The 13,542-nt window shown below is 39.8% G+C and overlaps 1 protein-coding gene across 4 annotated transcripts in view; it reads left to right on the top strand.

Annotated features, from left to right (window-relative positions):
* The window catches only part of LOC134339484 (complement C3-like), a 168,295-nt gene that overhangs the window by 149,462 nt on the left and 5,291 nt on the right, over nucleotides 1-13,542 (top strand). The window contains exons 34-39 of one of the 4 annotated variants that reach the window (XM_063036036.1): nucleotides 4,105-4,192; nucleotides 5,290-5,379; nucleotides 7,211-7,316; nucleotides 10,955-11,044; nucleotides 11,400-11,480; nucleotides 13,078-13,161. In XM_063036036.1, the coding sequence (XP_062892106.1) occupies nucleotides 4,105-4,192; nucleotides 5,290-5,379; nucleotides 7,211-7,316; nucleotides 10,955-11,044; nucleotides 11,400-11,480; nucleotides 13,078-13,161 (539 nt within the window). Of the gene's footprint in view, nucleotides 1-4,104; nucleotides 4,193-5,289; nucleotides 5,380-7,210; nucleotides 7,317-10,954; nucleotides 11,045-11,399; nucleotides 11,481-13,077; nucleotides 13,162-13,542 lie in introns of those variants that run through there. The other 3 variants (XR_010016409.1, XR_010016411.1, XR_010016410.1) reach the window with 3 other exon arrangements.

Genomic DNA, 13,542 nt, shown 5'->3' on the forward strand with positions numbered 1-13,542 from the left:
GTTGGGGTATCACCTGTCCATCAAACTTCAAACAGTTCAGGTTCAAAGCAAACAGTCTGTCAATATCTGAATTGTGTTTCTTTCTCATTAATCTCTCTCTTCTCTCTTATTAGCATTTTGAATGTTTCTCCATTGTCTTCCGTTAGCTCTCTCATTAGCATCATCCGTCCAGTAGCTCTGCTTGGCATCACACATGACAACATGTATACAGTCAAATGAAAAACATGTCTCACTAGACCAAGGGGCACAACACAGTACATACAACTCACAAACAGCACATAAGTCACATTCATGGAGTCAGAGAATCATAGAGCACTACATTACAGAAAAAGGCCTTTCAATCAATCTGGTCCAGGCCAAAATATTACTCTGCCTAGTCCTATCAATCTGCACCTGGACCATAGCTCCCGAATCCATGTACTTATCTAAACTTCCCTTAAATGTTGAAACCAACCTGACATCCACTACTAGTGAAAAAATTTCCCTCATGCTCCCTTTAAACATTTCACTTTTCACACTTAACCCATGACCTCTAGTTCTAGTTTCACCCAACCTCAGTGGAGAAAGCCTGCTTGCATTTACCCTGTCTATACCCCTCATAATTTTGTATCTCTCAATCAGTTCTCCCCTTACTTTCCTACAGAGAATAAAGTCCTAATATGTTTAACCTTTCCCTGATAACTCAGATTCTCAAGTTCAGTTACATCCTTGTAAACTTCTCTGCACCCTTTCAATCTTATAGATATCTCTCCTGTATGTAGATGAACAAAACTCCAGATTAAGCGTCTCCAGTCTTTTATACAACTTTAACATAACACCCCATCTCCTGTACTCAGTACTCTGATTTGTGAAGGCCCACGTGCCAAAAACTCTCTTTGTGACTCTATCTATCTATGATGCCATATGCGAGAAATTGTGGATTACAATAGCTCACTTTTGTTTACATTAAATTCCACCTGCCATATTTCAGCTTATTTTTTCAGCTGGTTTATATCCTGCTTACAAAGTTTGATTGTCTTCCTCACTGTCCACTATACTTCCAATATTCTGCAAATTTGCTTATCTGATTGATCATATTATCATCATTTGTGTGGATGATAAGCAGCACCATTCCCTACAGTATACCACTAGTCACAGGCCTCCAGTCAGAGAGATAACCATGTATTACCACTCTGACTTGTCCCATGAAGCCAATGTCTAATCCAATTTACTACCTCACCCTGAATACCAAGTGACTAAACTTTCTAATTCTAGTCTCACCCAACCTCAGTGAAAAAAAGCCTGCTTGCAGTTATCATATTTATACCCCACATAAATTTGTACACTCATTCTTTTATGCTCCAGGGAACAAAGTCCTACCCTATTCAATTTTCCCCCATAATTCAGACCCCAAGTCCTTGTAACATCCTTGTAAATTTTCTCTGCACTCTTCCAATCTTAATGACATCTTTCCTGTGGATAGGTGACCATAGGGACACACAATACTCCAAATTCTGCCCCACCAACACTTTATAAAGCTTCAACATAACATCCTAACTGCTGTACTCAGTACTTTGATTTATGAAGGCAAATGTGCCAAAAACTTTCCTTATGACCCTATCTACCTGTGATGCCACTTCCAAAGAATTATGGATCTGTATTCCCAGATTATTGTCCATGAAAAGGAGCACTTTCTATGACAGTCATATAAGAGCAACACAAGTTGTAACTGGATGGAAGTGGCAAGGAGAAGACATTCCATTCACACAAATAGCCAAGAGAAATTGCCACCATCACCATGGTCAATAAGATACATTGCTTCTGGCAGAGACTGGGTACTCTATAGTGGGGTGAGGGTTGGGTCAACCTACAGGGTGATGGAAGAGTCAGACAGATGAGTGCTTCAATAGTTTCCTCCAGCAGTGAGTGGCACCACACATTGTGGGAAGAAATTTATATCAAACAAAATATGTTAACAGTTTATTCCAGGCATGTCATCATCATCATAATTTATGGTTATGTGCCGTAGACTTTCATGGTCTATGACTATGATTGTTCTTGGGAAATTCTGCAGAAGTGGTTTGCCATTGCCTTCTTCTGGGCAGTGTCTTTACAAGATGGGTGACTTCCCACGACCCCCCGCCCCCAGCCATTATCAATACTTTACAGATATTGTCTGCTTGGCGTCAACTAGAAGTTGTAATATACACTCATACAATCATCCACCACCTGCTCCATGACTTCATGTGACCTTGACTGGATGGCTAAGCAGATGCTACACCTTACAGGCAAGCAGAGGAAAAAAACACCTTCTGGCTCCTTTGGTAGAGACATATCTCCACCCTACCACCCACAGGCTTGAGTAACCACATAGAACCAAACAAAACTGAATGGAAATGCAAGAGACTCCTGATACTGCAATCTAGAACAACAAACAATCCTTTGTAGGACCTTGAGCAACATACATAAAAAATGCTGGTGGAACGCAGCAGGCCAGGCAGCATCTATAGGAAGAGGTACGGTTAACGTTCAGGCTGAGACCCTTTATCAGGAGTCCTGATGAAGGGCCTCGGCCCGAAACATCGACTGTACCTCTTCCTATAGATGCTGCCTGGCCTGCTGCGTTCCACCAGCATTTTGTGTGTGTTGCTTGAATTTCCAGCATCTGCAAATTTCCTCGAGTTTGCCTTTGTAGGACCTCAGCAGTTTGAAAAGTATCTGTGGGGTGCAAGGAATTGTTCATATTTCAGGTCAAACACTGCATCTGGACTGAATAAAATTTTGTTATTTCATAAGCTACATCAACACCAGCTGGACACCACTGTTTAAGCACTGCAGAATGGAAATTGAATTGAACTGAATTGACTTTATTTCTTACATCCTTCACATACATGAGGAGTAAAAAACTTTACGTTATGTCTCTGTCTAAATGTGCAATGTGCAATCACAGTAATTTATAATAAATAGAACAGTCAATGTAATATCGAGTACACTCAGATCAGTGTGAGTTAATCAATCTGATGGCCTGGTGGAAGAAGCTGTCCCGGAGTCTGTTGGTCTTGGCTTTTATACTATGGTACCATTTCCCAGAGGGTAGCAACTGGAATAGATTGTGGTTGGGGTGACTCAGGTCCCCAATGATCCTACGGGCCCTTTTTACACACCCCCTGTCTTTGTAAATGCCCTGTATCATGGGAAGTTCACAATTACAGATGTGCTGTGCTGTGCTGTCCGTACCACTCTCTGCAGAGTCCTGTGATTAAGGGAGGTAGCATTCCCATACCAGGCAGTGATGCAGCAAGTCAGGATGCGCTCAATTGTGCCCCTGTAAAAATTTCTTAGGATTTGGGGGCCCATACCAAACTTCCTCAACCGTCTGAGGTGAAAGAGTCACTGTTGTGCCTTTTTAACCACACAGCTGGTATGTACAGACCACGTGAGATCCTCAGTGATGTGTATGCCAAGGAACTTAAGGCTGTTCACCCTCTCAAACCCAGATCCATTAATGCCAATAGATCTTAGCCCATCTCCATTCTTCATGTAATCCACAACCAGCTTCTTTGTTTTTGCAACATTGAAGAAGAGGTTGTTTTCTTGACACCACTGTGTCAGAGAGCTGACTTCTTCCCTGTAGGTCACCTCATTATTGTTTGAGATAAGGCCAATCTTCATAGGTTTGGATGTTAGAATATACATATGATATAGAACAGTATAGTACGGGTCCTTTAGCCTGCAGTGTTGTGCTAACCTATATAAGCCTACTCCATGATCAATCCAACATTTCCGTCATACACAGTCCATAATAACCCATTTGCTTACATCCAAGTGTCTCTGAAATGCCCCTGTTGTATCAGCCTCTAACACCAGCCCTGGCAGTGTATCTAGACACCTACCACTCTCAGTGTGAAAGACAAAATGTACCTCTGACATCTCCCCAAAACTTTTCTCCACCCACTAAATGGGGATCTCCTATTCTGGGATCTGATTACTTTAAGTGAGGTGTCACTGATTAAAAAATACTCATCAATGGGACTGGGTACTCTGATTGGGAATATCCTTACTTTGCTCTCCTCATTCTCCCAGGAACTGCTCTGTTACTAACCTGTTTCAATTTGCCTTTTGCAGATATCTTGGTGAAACACCATCTCCAATGGCTCTTATGGATATTTCAATGCTAACTGGATTCTCTCCAGATATCAGTGATCTTGATCGTGTAGGTATTTTATTCATTCAGAATTACCTGGGTTTCTTTTGCAGAATTACAAAATAAATACATGGAACCCACTTCTTGATGGTTTAGCAATGTTTTCCAAAAGCAGTTGGCATTAACTACCAAACACAAAAAATGCAAGTCATCATAAAGTATTTCTGTATCCACATAACTTATCAAAGTGGTCGAAGTCAACAATGGACAGATGATCCTGATACACATTGAGAGAGAACCTGTCACTGACGTGTAAGACAACACACACAGAACGCTGGAGGAACTTAGCAGGCCAGGCGGCATCTCTGGAAAAGAGTGAACAGTTGACGTTTCAGGCCCAAGATCTGTTCATCAGGTCCTGTTTATTCATTTCCATAGACAGTACTTGACCTGCTGTTCCTCCAGCGTTCTGTGGGTGTAATGATCTATTACTATTTCCCTATTGAATTGTCTTTATAAGAACAGACTACAAGATATAGGAGCAGAAATTAGCCCATTTGGCCCATTGAATCTCCTCCACCATTTCCTCATGGCTGATCCAATTTTTCTCACAACCTCAATCTCCTGCCTTTTCCCCATTTCCCTTCATGCCCTGACCAATCAAGAATCTTACAACTTATGTCTTATATATACATAAAGACATTGCCTCCACAGCTGCCTGTGACAAAGAATTCCACAGATTCACCACTCTCTGGCTAAAGAAATTTCTCCTCATCTCTCTTCAAAAAGGACGTCCCTCTACTCAGAGGTTGCGTCCTCTGATCTTAGACTTCCCAACCATCTCCATATACACTCTATCAAGACCCCTTCACCATTCGGTAGGTTTCAAGAAATTGACCCTCATTCTTCTGAATTCTAGTGAATACAGGCTCAGAGCCATCGACCACTCTCCACCTGACCAGCCATTCAATCCTGGAATTATTTTTGTGGATCTCCTTTGAACACTCTTCAGTTTCAGCACATCTTTTCTAAGATAAGGGGCCCAAAACTGTTCACAATACTCATTTGTGGTTTATAAAGCCTCAACAATACATCCTTGTTTTAGTCCCCTTGAAATTAATCCTAACATTGCAACACTATTAACTATTATTCTGCCTTGTTTTCAGCTGAAAAATGAAATAGAGAATTATATATCAGGATTTGAACTGAACAAAGCATTATCCACCACAGGATCTGTGATCATTTATTTAGATTCGGTAAGAAGATTTCTATGTTTGGACAATTATGAGACAGAAGTTACAAAGATGTCCTAAATAACTATACTACTAGAGTGTAATACACTGTTGATGTCCATTTTTGTGCTTATAGGCTCCCACAAATATTAAGCAAATTACAATCAGATAGGTTGTTTTTGCGGTGTTTAGTTGAGAGGAAAACTTTGATCGGAAGATGATAATAGCTTTCTACACATCAGCAACTGCTCCTTTAATCTTTATCCCTATAGGGCTCCTTTTTTTGTTTCATGACTTGGCTGTAAAGTAGTGTCACAAACAGAGCCACAATCACTCAGAACTACCCAGAAGTACCCAAATCTACCCGAACCTGCCTCCTTCTGACAGATATGACCAACCAAAATGGAGAAAAGGTACATTTGGAGTGGTATTGCCCATACATAAGCCCTGCGTAATTGGCAGAAAGAGTACCCCACCTCACAAACATCTGATGCTCTTCAATGGTTCCCACTTTGGTTTCATCAGTCATTTCAAAACCCACAAAACCAGCTTAGGTGAGAGTCATCTTCAATCCTAGACTTTGTCTAGGAAGTACACTTGTAAAGCATTTTACTGAAACTAAAAGCTGTAAATAAGAGAAAAATGAAACAGAATCTTCTGATGAAACACAACAGGCTGGACAGAATCTGTGGAGAGACAATCACCGGTAGTTCTGGTCAAAGCCCCTTGCAGAGAAATAAATGAAATTAGAGTTTAAACAAGATTTTAGAACATGAAAATAGTAGAAGGGAAGGAGAAAACAATTGGGGAGGTGAAATGAGAGATGAGACCTTAGAGGTGCTGTCAATGGAAACAAAGAAACATTGTAACACACCGTAGAACTGTTGAATTAGGACCTAAATCAGGGGCTCCCAAACTGGGGTCCATAGATCCTTTGCTTAATAGTATTGGTCCATAGTTTTTTATGGTGGCTCAAAATCTGAAATAAAATAAAGCTAATCTTAACTCTGCTGTGTAAAGTTGTTTGAGTAATGATATGAATTGGCTTAAGAATTTACATAATATAACTCTGCAAACATTGGACTGAGTTTATTGAACATCATGCAAGATGCAAACAGCAGAAATAAGAGAATACTTTTTTTGTTAAGTTCATACTCAGTTCAGAGATTTTAACAAGTCTTAAGTGTTTACTAATTTAAGTGAAATTTACTTTGGCTTATGTTAATCATTTAATTTATACTTCTCAACTCACATACCAATATGGTGCCAGTTTCTATTTGTTTTGAATTCTTCTGAAACAACCAGCTTTTAAAACAACCTTTACTAGATATGGTACCACTAATTATCCTATGTTAATTTTATTATGTTCATGTATACTTTTTTTGTTCCTTTCTGTGCCTTGTGGTGCATCAGGCAGCAACCATGCTTTTCTTTAGCATTCATGTCTACTTGAGGCCAAGTTGCTAGCATGGATGGAAAACTTGCAGACAGCCAGCAGGATTTGGACCCAGGGCCACTTACCTCTAAATCCAGTGCAAATGCCGCTACACCAGCAACTGGCTAATACTACTTTATGTAAAGTCCTTTAATGTCCATCACTAATAAATCTTGAAAAGAAGGGAATAAGCTGTCTTCTCAAAATGCTATATCCTTCTATATCACTAGAGCAATAGTGATCATGGAACAATAAGAAATTACCAGAGAACAAGGTATGAGGAGACTCTGTGGATAGTGCTGTTCACACGCACCTGCTGTCCTTGTCATCTTGGTCTATAAATTCTGCAATTCTTGTGGCTAAGCTGGAATTGATCAGTTGTATTCTAGTACATATATGATGACTTTTTGTCTCATACAGGTGTCAAATACTGAAGACACTTGCATTGGATTTAGAGTGCACCAGTACTACAAAGTTGGATTTATTCAGCCAGCCTCTGTCAAGATCTATGAATATTATGATACAAGTGAGCATTTAGAAGGCTGCCTTATTACCTGAATTTAATACTTTTTCATGGTAGAAACAACAAAAGTAAAGCTGTTTGCTAACAGTCTAAAGTAGGGAAATTAAAGATTGGTAAATATCCAAATAACTTTTTAAAAAAAAAATCAGTGTTGCACTGCCCCAGGACAAATTAATCAAAACAAATCATTACACATTTCTTAATGTCAACATAGCATGAATACACAGCAATTTGAACTAATACCACAGCAGTCAAAATTAATCCGAACCAGGTTATTGCCACTGATATGAGTCATAAATACAAGAGATTCTTCAGATGCTGGAAGCACAAATTGCTGGAGGAACTCAGCAGGTCAGGCAGCATCTATGAAAATGAATAAACAGTCACATTTCAGGCAAGAACACTCAAGAGGATTGAAAAGAAAGGGGAGGATGCCAGAATAAAAAAGGTGGGGGAAGGGAAGGATGACAAGCCAGAATATGGTAGGTGAAACCAGGTAGGTGGGAAAGGTAAACTTCTGGAGAAAAAGGAATTTGACAAGAGAGGAGAGTGAACCATGGCAGAAAAGGAAGGAGAAGGGGAACCAGGGGAGGTGATAGGCAGGTGAAGATCAGATGTGAGAGGGCAGAGTGTGGAATAGAAGAAGAGAGAAGTGGGGGAGACATTGCTTGAGTCCTGAAGAAGGGTCTTGGCCTGAAAAATCAACTGTTTATTCATTTCCATAGATGCTACTTGACCTACTGAATTCATCCAGCATTTTGTGTGTGTTTGGTGGAATGTTAGTTTGAAGTTATACAAGATGATGTGGAAGCTTAATTTGGAGTATTGTGTAAAGTTTTGGTCACCTACCTACAGCAAAAATTTAAATCAGATTGAAAGAGTTCAGAGAAAATGTACAAGGATGTTGCCAGGACTGGAGGTCCTGGGCTATAAGGACAGATTGAATAGCCTTGGACTTTATTCCTTGGAACATAGAATCTTGAGGGGAGATTGGATAATGTTATACAAAATTATGAGTGGTATACATAGTGAAAATGCCAGCAGGCTTTTTCTATCTAGGTTTGGTGAGATGACAACTAAAGATCAAAAGTTAAAAGTGAAAAGTGAAAATTTTAAGACCATAAGATATAGGAGAGAATTGGGCCATTTGGACAAATGAGCCTGCTCTGCCATTTCATCACAGCTGATCCATTTTCCCCCTCAGCCCCAATCTCCCGCCTTCTCCCTGTATCCCTTCATGCCTTGAACAATATAGAGCCTATCAAACTCTGCCTTAAGTATACCACCGGTGGCAACAAAGTCCATAGATTCATACTCTCTGGCTGAAGAAATTCCTCCTCACCTCTGTTCTAAAAGAATGTCCCGCTACTCTGAGGCTGTGTCCTCTGATCTTAGGCTCTCCCTCCATAGGAAACATCCACTCCATCAGCAGGTTTCAATTCAGTCACCCCACATTCTTCTGAATTTCAGTGTGCACAGGCCCAGAGCCATCAAATGCTCTTCATGTGACAAGCCTGGCAATAGTGGAATAATTTTGGTGAACCTCCTTTGTAACCTCTCCATTGTCAGCATCCCTGCTTAGATAAGGGGCCCAAAACTGCTCACCATACTCCATGAGGCCTTTCCAGTGCTTTATGAAGCTTCAATATTATGCCCTTACTTTTATATTCTATTCTTCTTGAAATGAATGCTAATATTGGATTTGCCTTCCTCACCACAGACTCAACGTACAAATTAACTTTTTGGGAATCCTGCATGAGGACTCCAAAGTCCCTTTGCACCTCAGATTTTTTTAATTTTCTCTCCACTTACCCTTTTATTTCTTCTACCAGGGTACGTGATCAAACATTTCCTGACTCTGTATTCCATCTGCCACTTCTTTGCCCATTCTCCTAATCTGTCTGTCCTTCTGTAGCCACTCTACTTCCTCAAAACAACCTGCCCCTCCAACTGTCTTTGCATCATCTGCAAACTTGGCAAAAAGGTCATCAATTTCATCATCCAGGTCATTGCCATATAATGTAAAAAAAAAGTGGTCCCAACACAGACCCCTGTGGAACACCACCAGTCACCGGCAGCCAATCAGAAAAGGGTCCCTTTATTCCAACTCTTTGCCTCCTGCCAATCAACCATTGTTGTATCCATGCTAGTATTTTTCCTGTAATACCATGGGCTCTTAACTTTTAAAGCAGCCTCATGTATGGCACTTTGTCAAGGCCTTCTGAAAATCCAAGTACACAACATCTACTGATTCTCCTTTGTCCATCCACCTTATCATTTCTTCAAAAAAGTCCAATAGGTTTATCAGTAAAGATTTTCCCTTCAGTAAACCATGCTGACTATAGTCTGTTTTATCATGTGCCTCCAAGTACCCCTAAAACACATGCTTAACAATTGACTCCAACATCTCCCCAAAAATATCAGACTAACTGGCATATAATTTCCTTTCTTCTGCCTCCTTTCTCTCTTGAAGAAGGGAGTGATATTTGCAATCTTCCAGTCTTCTGGAACCACTGCAGAATCTAGTGATTCTTGAAAGATCATTACTGATAGCTGTGCAATCTCATCAATCACCTCTTTCAGAACCTTGGGTGTAGACTATTTGGTCCAGGTGAATTATCTACCTCAGAACTTTGTTTCCCAAGAATATTCTCCCTGGTAATGACAGTTTCATACACTTCTTCCCCTGACATTCTTGAACTTCCTGCCTACTGCTCATGTCATCCACAGTGAAGACTGATGTTCAAGTTCTCTGCCATTTCCTTATCCTCATTACTACCCCTCCAACATCATTTTCCAGAGGTCCGATATCTACTCTCAGTTCTCTTGGTAAACATGTGGAGAAAATTCTTCACTCAGAGGGCTGTGAGAGTGCAGGTTAAGCTGCCAGCACAATTGATGCATGCAAATTTGATTTCAATGTTTAAGAGAAGTTTCAATAGGTACATGGATGGTAGGGGTATAGAGGACTATGGCTCCAGTACATTTCGATGGATGTAGACAGTTTAAATGGTTTGGCAGAACCTGAATTGGCTGAAAAACCTGTTCTGTACTATACTTTTCTATGACCCTATGACCGTAACAAATTTCTGTAATATACAATAAAAAAATATATCATTAATGCAAAAGAGGAATAGCAATGTAATGTTCATGAGTTCATAGGCTGTTCAGATATCTAATGGCAGACGATAAAAGCTGTTCCTAAGACACTGAGTATGGTTTTATAGGTTCTAGGACATCCTCCATGGTGCTAGTACTGAGAAGAAGCATGTCCCACCCGGATGGTGAGACCACCTTTTGAAGATGTCCTCATTGGTTAGGAAGCTGGTGCTTGTGATGGAGCTGGCTGAGCCTATAATCCTCTGAAACCTTTTATGATCCTACAAATTGGTATCTCCATACTATTGGTGATGCAACCAGTCAGAATGCCCTCCACAATAATATTTGCTTGAGTCTTTGGTGATATACTAGATCTCAAACTCCTATTGATGTATAGTTACTGACGTGCCTTTGCCATAATTGCATCAAAATGACGGGCCTAGGTTAGAGGTCTTCACTTTTAATTTTCATCAAGTCAGACATTAATATTCTGATAAACTGCTTAATCTTTTTGTTGTATTCACAACTTTTTTTCTCTACAGCAAAGAGTTGCACTAAATTTTACAATGTCCCTGGAAACAGTACAATGCTTCAGAAAATCTGCCTAGGTGATGTGTGCAAATGCTCTGTGGGTAAGATATATTTCTAAGTTTTTTAAAATGCGTTTGTTTACTTTGATATCCTATTCTTGCACTCTGTGGATCAGAATATGCAGTCAGCAATTCACTGGCTGCACTCAGAGAAAATACAAATTTTATGCGTAATTGTTCTAACTGGAATTTGTCCAAGACTAGTCCAATATTTGTGGTAATGTTCAATGGCTGAAATTTCCAAAACAAAATTTGAAAAATTCTTAAAGGTAAAACTGATAACCCAGTGAGTGACAGAGAGCAGAGGGCTGAATATTGAGTATTCCACTTTGGACTTCAAGAACAAATGAAGAATTTTAACTAAGATATTTCAAATAACTTCTCTCTACCGCTGCAGGAAGATGCGTGTCATTAAAAACAAGTGAAGAAGACCTTGAAAGGCGTGTTGACATATCGTGCACATCAGGAACAGAGTATGGTAAACTGATCCTTGAACTATATTACAGTCTTCTGACTATTCCAGCAGATTTATGCAATTTCATTATTAGATATCCTAAAAAGCCACACTGAGGTTGGAGGAACAACACCTTATATTCCATCTGGGTAGCCTCCAACCTGATGGCATGAACATTGACTTCTCTAACTTCCGCTAATGCCCCACCTCCCCCTCGTACCCCATCTGTTACTTATTTTTATACACACATTCTTTCTCTCACTCTCCTTTTTCTCCCTCTGTCCCTCTGAATATACCCCTTGCCCATCCTCTGGGTTCCGCCCCCCCCGTCTTTCTTCCCAGACCTCCTGTCCCATGATCCTCTCTTATCCCTTTTGCCTATCACCTGTCCAGCTCTTGGCTCCATCCCTCCCCCTCCTGTCTTCTCCTATCATTTTGGATCTCCCCCTCCCCCTCCAACTTTCAAATCCCTTACTCACTCTTCCTTCAGTTAGTCCTGACGAAGGGTCTCGGCCTGAAACATCGACTGCACCTCTTCCTAGAGATGCTGCCTGGCCTGCTGCGTTCACCAGCAACTTTTATGTGTGTTTATTAAATATCCTGTTGTGTTTGATCATTGTGTTGATTAATATTTCTATCAGTATTTAGTTAACAATGGTGAAGTTTCTGGGGTTATGTACAGATCCTATCAATGCATATGGGATTAAATTTAAATAAAATTAACATCTGAAAGATTACTGATAGTAAAGCTAATGGTTAACTTATTAGAATGTTATAAATCTCGTCTGACTTAGTAAACCCTTCATCTCTTAATCGATTATAGTGCTCATGAGGTCAGCAGGAGATAACAAAATGTTATAATCTAGATTTCCACCATTCATAGTTTATCTCCCAGCAGAGAATGGACAGTAGACAATGGATACATACAACATAGCAGTCTCCTTAACTGAAAGTTTTCAAATCAGCCAAAAAGGTCCCCAGTATGTACAGGACTCTATTGGTATCAATACAACAGAAGGCATTGACATGTAAAGTGCCTTTACTTCTTGCTGTCCAAGTCAGCCTCCACTTGATTAAATTAATCAATGCACTTCAATGATTTCTTTCTATTTTTAGCAAAATGTTTTCTTTCAAAGAATTAACATTCTTTGTGGAATAAATAATGGTGTGGGAATCACTTTGGCATATATTGAGAGAGAATGGATTGGTCTATTGTATGGAAAATTGGCTCTCCATAGGAGGCTAGTGTAGTGCATGGCCAGAGTTTGTCCAGGTGGAATTTGTGGATCTCTTGGACTCCTAGTCTCCCTCCTGTCATGCACCATATTGAGTAGATTTAGGTCCCTTTATGTAACTGTGGGAATTGTCCTGCTTGCTCCAATGGTTTCTGTCTCCTCTGTAGAAACCTTTTTAATATTAGTTCACTGCACAAAGACAGGAGAAGGGTAGAAAGTGGAAAGATCCAACCAAAAATCATGGAAGTCCTGTTCTAAAATATTTTCCTGTGTGCAAATAACATTAATGCAGTTTCAAAATTGGTTTGCCCAATTGCATGTTTTTTCTTGCACTGAAATTGAGGGTAATCCAGCTGTTTTTAAAATATTTTTCTTTGTTTTCCTAGTTTACAAAGTGACATTTCTTGAGAAGACAAAAAAAGAGAGTTTCATAAACTTCAAAATGAAAATTCTGACTCTCATCAAACTAGGCAAGTAATTTTCATATTTCAGAAGCATGGACAGCAAAGGAAGAAAAAAAACATCTTCAGTCGATAGAGATTTAAACCCATCACATGAACACTTCTGCATTCAAAATAAACATTAAAAATCATGTATGTTTTTCACTATAGTGTTACACTTCAAATCCTAGATAGTATAGTTCAACTGCATGTTGCTGCTTTAATGGGACATTGAGACAACACACCCCATGAATTTTGGCACAACATACCAGAATGGAGATTGCTGGCTCACTGGAATTGCATGCATTTATATGCATTTGAGAAAGCAGGGAGTTTTCAGCGAAAATGGAATAGATTAGGAAAATGGGCAAAGAAGTAGCAGATGGAATACAGTGGAAGAAGTGTATAGCC

The sequence above is a fragment of the Mobula hypostoma genome, chromosome 29 (assembly GCF_963921235.1).
Source record: "Mobula hypostoma chromosome 29, sMobHyp1.1, whole genome shotgun sequence".
Taxonomy (NCBI): Eukaryota; Metazoa; Chordata; class Chondrichthyes; order Myliobatiformes; family Myliobatidae; genus Mobula; species Mobula hypostoma.